Here is a 9,414-nt window from a genome sequence, read left to right as displayed (position 1 = left end):
AGAGTACATCTAGTGATTGGGCTTTATCTATCCCAGTCATAAGTTATGGAACAGTCCACAATATAATCACTTGGAAAATCAATATTCCATAATATCAATCTCTGCTGTTGTCGGGTGAAATTTTTATAGTCAAATCACAACTATTAAAATAGCTATTAAACAATGTGAATCGGTTTAAGTGGTTTAGCATTTATTATCATTAAGTAAGGCCTCGAGTTTGAGTATTGTAAATGAAAAAAAAAATCTACTATAAAAAACCTTATTTTTTAATGGGCCGATCCCGCTTTATTGAATTAGTTTGGGTCAAATTGAACTTCTGAATATTAGAGTTAATACAAAAAAAAAGTTATTAAACCTTTAATTGGAAAATTTTGTATCATTGAATGTTTATATCAGGGATCACCTTTCTCCAACAATCAAGAACAATTCAATAGTCGGCAACGTCCCACTGACCAATTAAGTTTTTTTCCCCTCGCAAATTGATTGGGCTTGGATATTTCGGTGCTAGATATATTATTTATCACATACACCTTTCTTGTAAATGATTAGCCCAATAATTACATAATTTGGGCGGCCATGTCCTACATGCAGGGGAGAGTTGCCAGAGGCCACCTCTGCCCTTGTCGGGTACCGAATGACCACGTAGGGTCGGTAGTGGGGACCTCAGGCGAGGTCCTACTGCCAGCTCCCTCTCCTCTTCTTCAACTCCGTTACAGACTTTTCTTTTCTTTTCTTTTCTTTTTAATTAATTTCATTTTTTTCCAATTCTGAGAATATATATTTTTAAAAACCCTTGGGAGGGGGAGTTGCTATGATAGGGCTGAATTAGGGGGGGCCTTTTATCGGTCTACAACACCTGTGGGGAGCTCGGGCGTGGGAGGATTATTTTGGAGGTTGATTCGGAAATGATTTGTCGGCTTCTCAGGACGGGCAAAAGATGCGCTCCTCAGAGTAAGCAGCTTGTTAATGCTATTAGAGCTATTATCAGGAGAGATTGGTCTATTGAGATTCAACATACTTATATGGGAAATGCTTGCGCCGATTGGATGGCTAGAATGGCAACTCAGATGCCGTGACGAAATCACTACGCTACTCTTTGGTGACATTGTCGGGGCCACCGTACCCCGCTTCTACTTATTGTGATTTTCTTTCCTTTTTTTAGGTTGCTGACCTTCGGCACCGGAAAAAAAAAAGACTATTGGAATTTACTCGGCCAATCCAGTGCCATGCTCGCAAATTCCATTAATTTCAACTGATAAATTGCCATTGTGCCTATGTAATAACAAATCGAAAGTTGGTGTTTTTCCGTATAAAAGAAAACATATCGTATAAAAAATAGAAAAATGTGCAAAGTTCATTTTTTTTATTCACCTTTTTAGTTTTCATGATTATTTGGCAAATTTAGAATTTATTACCCCCTAACTTGTTCGTAGTGTGAACCTTTATTATTTTATCGATGGATTGAATTAAATTCGAGAGTAGTGAAATCACTGGATTCATATTCATCTGAGGATGGAGCAGAGCAAGCAGTGGAGCTACTTCGTTCTTCAAGCTCATACAGTGACTTACTCGACGGGATCATGTACCAACTAGTTAAGTGGTGAGAGGGAATACATGGGTAGATAAACCGACAACATCTTTTTTTTTTTCGGTGTGACTCTGGCATTCGAAAGCTCAATTAAATCTCGACTAATTCAGTCAAGTTTGGTCGGCTCACGAAGGGATAAAGCTCTCCCAACTTGAATTTTTTGTATTTATAAGGACTTCAACCCGAGATCTTGCTTAAATGGAACAAGTGCTGAATCATTTGGACCAATCCACATCAGTTACTGACAATCACGTTGAGGATTATTGTGGTTAGCTACTTGGAAACGTTAAATCTACAATGACAATTATTGCAGTGAATTGACAAGTAATTGCGGTGGTCAAAACTTGACAAGTAATATCTAGACCAACACAGGTAAATGAGGCAATTTACTCTTTTGTCTCTGATACCTTTAGAGGCAAATAAATGACTTTTGACAGAAAATATCATTTTTTTTCTGAAAGGAGTTTTTCTTGTAGTAGCAAGATGAATTTTATGCTTTCAACATTGTCAAGATTCATTTGGTGTCACATTGTATCTTATTTTAATATATCAAATACACAAAACTTAGAACCTAGAAATTCTACAAAATTTTTTGTGTGAGAAAAAAGTAAAAGACCGAAGAAGACACATTCAAAAATCTAGTTGGAGACATACACTCGCGCGCGAAAAGTTGAATAGTTCTAGTGGTAGGTGGATCAGTCACAGTTATGTATTGTACATCTACTATTTATAACATATCATACAAAATATAATATAAATAACACATCATAACTATATATTTATAAAAAAAGAGGTTTTCATTTACTTTTTCAAAAACAAATATATGTAATACATCATATCTATGAAAATATGATTTAATTTATTTTTTGAGAAGAAAATATGACCGATCTCATAAATATATCTATATCTATATTTATATGTTTTAAATAATTAAAAATTTTCTTTTCTAAGAAAAACTCAAAAACTTGAGAAAATAATGAATGATCCCACAAATATATAACATACAAATTAAAATTAAATATACGTTCTCTAAAAATGCTCAAGAAATGGAGAAAATAACGATCGATCCTACAAACTATATTTATATTTATATATGTTTTAAAAATTCTAAAATAAAAATTAAGAATTCTTTATCAAAAGAATATGGATATCCTATAAAGAATATTCATTTTATTTTTAAAATTCAAACTCGTGATTTATTAAATTAAATATTATGTAATCAAGATTATCTTATAAAAAAAGTAGAAAAATGTTTTTTTTTTCGAATCTAGTCACAAAATATCTTCTAAATTTTTGTTAAGCATATTTAAAAGTTTCTATAAATTAAGGAAGTTAGAATATGCGAATAGGATCTTATCATAAAATATCTTTTAAAAATTAAAACAACCTTGTTTTATTAAAAAATTATATAAAAATTAAAAAACTCAAAAGTTCGAGAAAATTCTATTCAGAGACCGAGCATTCTGAGGGCATTTGGTTGCCACCACGGCTCTGCTTTATGTTATATACATTTTTCGGTTATAAAGTGGCCCATAGGCCTATTACAACGAAATAGATATCCTAATTTTAATATTCTAATAAAGGGACATGACTAATCCCATAACGAGAATCAAACTTGCAATCTCTTGATTGACAGGCGATGACACATTGTGCTACACCCTCTCTCTCTCGGTCTAAGCTATGAAATATTTTAATTGCAAATCGACTTTGCAAGTTGAGTACTATGCTATATATTAGTTGTGAATCTCGCACGACTCTACGATCACAGGCATACTCTCTGTTTGCCTTTGGGATAAAAGTTTTTGAGAGCACCTCTCTGCTAGTCAATTGGTGAGTGCATCAAATGGATTCATCTTCATCTAATAATGATGGAGCAGAGCAAGTAATGGATCAACTTCTGCAAGCTCAGGCCCACATATGGAAGCATTGCTACAGATATGTTAGTTCGAGGTGCTTGAAATGCGCCATAGAACTCGGCATACCTGACGCAATCCACAGCCATGGTGGACCCATGACCTTTAACCAGCTTGTGGAAGCGATCCCAGTCCGTCCTGGGAAGGCTCATTGCCTATACCGCGTTATGCGTGTCCTCGTCCACTCGGGCTTCTTTGACCTGCGGATCATAAAAACTGGTGGAGCTCATGAGGATGAAGAGTCTTATTCGCTTAACAGTGTGTCCGAACTCCTCCTCAGAGACAATCCCGTCAATATAGAACCCTTTGTGCGGTTCATGCTCAGCCCCAATCTGATGAAGCCGCTAAATTGTATGAGCGCCTGGTTCCAAAATGATGATCTTTGCACGGTAGAGACGGCCCATGGAATGAAACCGTGGGATCTTATGGTCAGAGATCCCAAGTTTGGGAGCCTATTCAACAGTGCCATGGCGAGCGACTCTCAGTTGGTTGCTAGGATGGTGACAGACTGCTGCAAGTGGGTGTTTGAAGGATTGAAGTCGCTCGTGGATATAGGCGGCGGGACTGGGGAGATGGGCAAGGTGATAGCAGACGCCTTCCCACAGATGGAATACACCGTGTTCGATCTCCCGCATGTGGTGGCCAGTCTTCAAGGAACTAGGAACTTGAAGTATGTTGGAGGGGACATGTTTAATGAGAAAATCCCACCCGCTGATGCAATTCTCTTGAAGGTACGTACTATGCGCACAATGTACATATTTTCTTTATCGTGGGATGAGCTTCTATATCTATACGGAGGATCACTAAATCTGTAGCACAATGGACATATCAGCAATTGACCAACATAGAATAAGATCGATACATAGGATCACTAAATCTAGAGCTCAATGTACAATTCAGCAATTGACAAACATAGAATATGATCGATACATAGGATCACTAAATCTATCTATATATCTATATGAAAGAAAGATCACGGTGAGCCTCGCTAGATGGGCTCAGCTGAATGAAATTTTCTCAGTTTTTTAGTGTTTTTCTTTAAAATATATAGATATGGATTTGTGAGAGCGATCATTGCTTCTAGTTTTTGGCCTTTTCCTAGGAAACCAAATTTTAATTTTAATCTTTAAAATTTTTTAAACATATAAATGTAGTTTATGGCACACGTAATTATTTTCTCAATTTTTGTACTTTTTTTAAAAAAATATTTTATGAGAAAATCCAAATAAAATAAATCATGATAGATCATATTTGCTTTAAAAAAAAATAGATCATATTTTTCATAGATATGATATGCTTGATATTTGCTTTTCAAAAAGTAAATCATGTCATATTTTTTTTATAAATATGGATTAAGATATGATGTGTTATCTATATTATATTTTGTACGATACATTATAAATAGTTGAAGTACCACACATAAATTGTGACCGATCCAACTCTAAAAAGATATTGCTTCCATTTGATGCGTGTTTTTCATTTTTTTAGCATGCGTGTGTATTTTTCCACTTTTTACTTCTTTTTTTTTTTTACACATGAACATTTGTAAAATTTTTGGACTCTCCAATTTTATGTAAGACCGCGTATGGGCTCCATGGCTAGTCTATATATATAATAATTTAGAGTACTCTGAAGTCTTCAATTCCTTCGATGACTAAACCCTCAGCCTGCGATTTATTATCCCTTCATGTTCTCTACATTAAAATATTTATGTTTATATACAATTACCTAATAATTATTTTGCACATTTTTCAACATTCTTAATAGATTTTTCTGAGTCCGGAATAGTATTAATAATTTCAATAACTTGTGCATCGGAAGAACCGTGGTGGGTAATCAACATTGTCTTTGGCTTCCCAAAGTCAAATTCTTTTATCTCATTTTCTTTCAACTGTTTGTATTATTATTGTTCAGTTTTTATTTTACTGAATTTTTTATTTTATTTATTGATTATAGTAGTAGTGGCACTCTTTTATGTGAATTAAGTTTTTTTTCTAAATCTTATTGATAGAATACCTTTCAATCAAGACGCGTTTCAAGAACAATTGATTTTTATAGGTTGATCAAGTACTTTTCTTTTAAATATTGATTGGATATCTTTTAATTTATTCGATTATATATTTGATATGTTTTCATCTTATTATTTGGTCCAAATATTTAATAATATTAACATATAAGAGATTTTTCATGCAAAAAGTTCATGGAAAATAAAAAATAACATAAGGCAAATTGATAAAGTAAAAAATACAGTAAAGTGTCTATAAATAAATTAAAATATATATGTATATAAGAGAATTAGATTTCAATAATTTTGTATTTTAACATTTTTTCTTCATATTATTTTTCAAGCTTCAATTTCGAAATATTCCACCGCCACTTACATAGTTTTATGTTAATTGTATAATATTTTGTTATATATTTCAGCAAGGAATTTTTTTACAGGCAATCAACTATCAACTATTTGATGTATAATGAGTACTGAAACTATTTTTCATTAAAGTTATTATATATTTATTGACATTTGTAATTACTATAATCAACTATTTGATGTATAATGAGTACTGAAACTATTTTCATTATAGTTATTATATATTTATTGCCATTTGTGATTACTATAAATATTGTAAATTCAATTTAGGGAGTATTAATTAAAATCATAAGAATACTAAATTAGTTACAAGTAAAGTACAAGTCGCTATTTAAATTGTTTTCTCGATCAATGGGATGAACTTACCACAAGTAATCGATTCATTATATTTGTAAAATATATTGCACAAAATATTAAACAAAATATTGCGCAACCAATGAACAAGCGGACTACTTTGTGTTCATTCTTTTCCCAATCACTTCTTCAGCTTATTGATAGGAAAAGAAAAACTAAAGGAAATTAACACTCGAGAAAGGGGGTCTTCGTGCAATGGTTTCATAACGTCCGATCTCGGTTCAATCTCACCAGGTTTTTTTTTTCAATTACAAGTGAGACTCATGAGCCTAGTACAATAAAATATAAATCTTAATAACTGATAAAAGGGTACGGGTAGTCCCACTAATATCGTATCCAGAACTATATGATTACTAGGGGAGCAAGTGCGCCATTGCGCACCAGTTTGATTACCTATGCACCTTTATTTTCTATTACATAAGCTTTAGATAATTGATGGCAAACCAGATAATTCCCTGCGAACTAGGTGGAAATTAAGAAGCATAGATTTGCCTAATTAGCTATGGATTGTCCATGTTTGAGATTCGACTAAATTGAACGATTTATACAGTGGATATTGCATGACTGGAACGACGAAGAGAGCGTACAAATACTGAAGAAGTGCAAGGAAGCTATACCAATAAAAGAGGAGGGAGGGAAGTTGATCATCATAGAGATGGTGATGGACAACCCGACTGAAGGAGATGAGAAGATTAAGGAAACACAGCTCTCCGCCGACATTTTCATGATGAACGCCATGGGAATAGAAAGAAACAGAGAGGAATGGGCCAAGCTTTTTGCGGATGCCGGTTTTAGCAGTTACAAGATGAGTCCTATATTGGGTTTACGATCTGTTATTGAAGTTTATCCATGATTCCCCTCTCATTTACTATGAAATGTGGATTTGGTTATCACTGGAGAAGAACTTGATAATAAACAAAAGTCGCCTTAAGGGTATTGTAATGCTCTTCTCTGTCTGGAGATGAGATTAGATGGTCGTCATTATTTACTTCGGGTGATGTTTTTCATAATACTCTTTGTACGTCTAAAATTTAAATTCAAGGTTATTCGCTGAGCCTTGTGTCCTCGTTTATTTTTTATGATACCATCTCAAAAGATGCACTGATGGTCCGAGGCCTTGACTGATGATGGGGGTAGAATATCAATTCTGATATGATAGGGAATAAAACCAGAATGCAGTCTGCGTTCTTTGCGAAATGTGTAGACACTCCTATGAAACTCGAACTGCTGAACCAAGACCTATACATCAGTTACTATGAATCTATACATCAGTTACTATGAATCTCAAAATACTACAAATCACATATATGGGCTTCGTTGTTAAACTCGGATTCCATTCGGGTAGCTTGGGTGCATAAGTACCTAATTAAAGGTAGGGCATTCTTGGTCCTTAAAGGTCCCAGGAGATTACTCTAAACTGGAGTTGGAGGAAACTGTTGCAACTTAGACCTCTAATTCAGCCTCTCATCAAGCATCAGGTTGGGAATGGGGAAAACACATCTTTCTTGGTTTGATTCTTGGCTCCCCATTGGCCCTCTAATCAATTATTGTGAAGAAATCCTGCACTGTTTCCCCACTATCCCAAAGAATGCTATGGTCAGCCATGTACTGAGGAGGGGTTCGTGGATTTTGTTGCGTTCTACGGACCCTTAAGCTGAAGATATTAAGCAATTGATCGTGAATATCCAGCTTAGTTGTGAAGGTTGTTATTACTCGGGAGCCTCATATAGCTCTCTGGGATGCAGTTACTACTTCCAGTATACGTAGAAGAGCCTCAGACATCGTAGAGCAAAGGTGCCCTGCTGTAAATTGATATGGTTCCCAGAAAATATAAGTAGGGTCTCCTTCATCTGTTGGTGGCAATTCGTAATAGGCTGAACGCAGAAGATAGGTTGCTCTAATGGCAATTTGCTCTTCGCTATTTCGATCATTGCGGCTCGATGGACTATTCAAACTCTTATGAGTTCCATCAATAAGCTGTTTGGGATGATCCAACCGTCTTTTAGTTACATGCGAAACCGATTTTACTTTATATAATAAATCTGTCCGGACTCAATACAAAATACAAGCAGCATGACCTACAAAATGACCTGTAACAGAGTACCATTACTGATTGGGCTTCATCTGTGCTAGCCATAAGATATGGTCTACAATACAATCACTTGGAAAATCTATTTTCCATGATTCTAATCTCTGCCATTGAAATTTTAAGTCTAATTCCAACAATTGGAATCATTAATGAGACATTACACCTCCACTTGGAAAATTTTGGCCTCGATGGATTTTTCCATATCACGTGGATCCCCTTTCTCCAACAATCAAGGACAATTCAAACCAATTCAAATTAGTGAAGATTCAGCAACATACAGGATCATGAAGTGACCAATCAAGAAATTTTAACTGCGAATCGGCATCGCAACTTGAATACTGAGATATAAATTAATTTTCACTATGAATTTCGAACTATCACAAGCTATATAGTCTATATATATAATATTAATACACATTAGTTTTCAAACACACCCTCTGTGGTTGCCTTTGGGATAAAAAAAAACTTTTGAGAGCCTCTCTGCTAGTCAATTGGTGAGTTCATCAAAATGGGTTCATCTTCATCTAATGATGGAGCAGGGCAAGCGATCAAGCAACTCTTTCGGGCTAAGGCCCACATATGGAAGAAGCATTGCCTCAGCTATGTCAGTTCTATGTGCTTGAAATGCGCCACAGAACTCAGCATACCTGAAGAAATGCATAGCCACGGTGGACCCATGACCCTTAACCAGCTTGTGGAAGCAATCCCGGTCCGCCCACGGAAGGCCTCCATTGCCTATACCGTCTTATGCGTATCCTCATAGAGACAATCCCCTCAATGTGGAGCCATACCTCGAGGTTATGCTAGATTCCATTTCGATAAAGTCAATCGGTTGTTTGAGCGCCTAGTTGCAAAATGATGATCTTTGCACTGTAGAGACGGCCCATGGGATGAATCCCTGGGATCCTGTGGCCAGAACTCCCATGTTTGGGTGCCTATTCAATGGTGACATGGTGAGCGATTCTCGGTTGGCTGCAAGGGTGTTGACGGACCGCTGCAAGTGGCTGTTTAAACGGAATAGGTCATGGGCCTTCCCCAGGCAGACTGGGATCGCTTGCACAAGCTGGTTAAGGGTAATGGGTCCACCGTGGCTATGGATTGT

The 9,414-nt window shown here is 35.6% G+C and overlaps 1 protein-coding gene across 1 annotated transcript; it reads left to right on the top strand.

Annotated features, from left to right (window-relative positions):
• Positions 1-3,332: 3,332 nt before the first annotated feature.
• LOC116202655 (trans-resveratrol di-O-methyltransferase-like) lies at positions 3,333-7,289 on the top strand. The gene is made up of 2 exons (XM_031534249.1): positions 3,333-4,232; positions 6,774-7,289. Exons 1-2 carry the CDS (start codon positions 3,432-3,434, stop codon positions 7,074-7,076), a joined length of 1,104 nt encoding a protein of 367 aa, XP_031390109.1. The 5' UTR covers positions 3,333-3,431; the 3' UTR covers positions 7,077-7,289.
• Positions 7,290-9,414: the final 2,125 nt, after the last annotated feature.

The sequence above is a fragment of the Punica granatum genome, chromosome 4 (assembly GCF_007655135.1).
Source record: "Punica granatum isolate Tunisia-2019 chromosome 4, ASM765513v2, whole genome shotgun sequence".
Classification (NCBI taxonomy): Eukaryota; Viridiplantae; Streptophyta; class Magnoliopsida; order Myrtales; family Lythraceae; genus Punica; species Punica granatum.
Note: the sequence above shows the minus strand (reverse complement) of the source record. Positions and strands in the feature narration are given on the sequence as shown.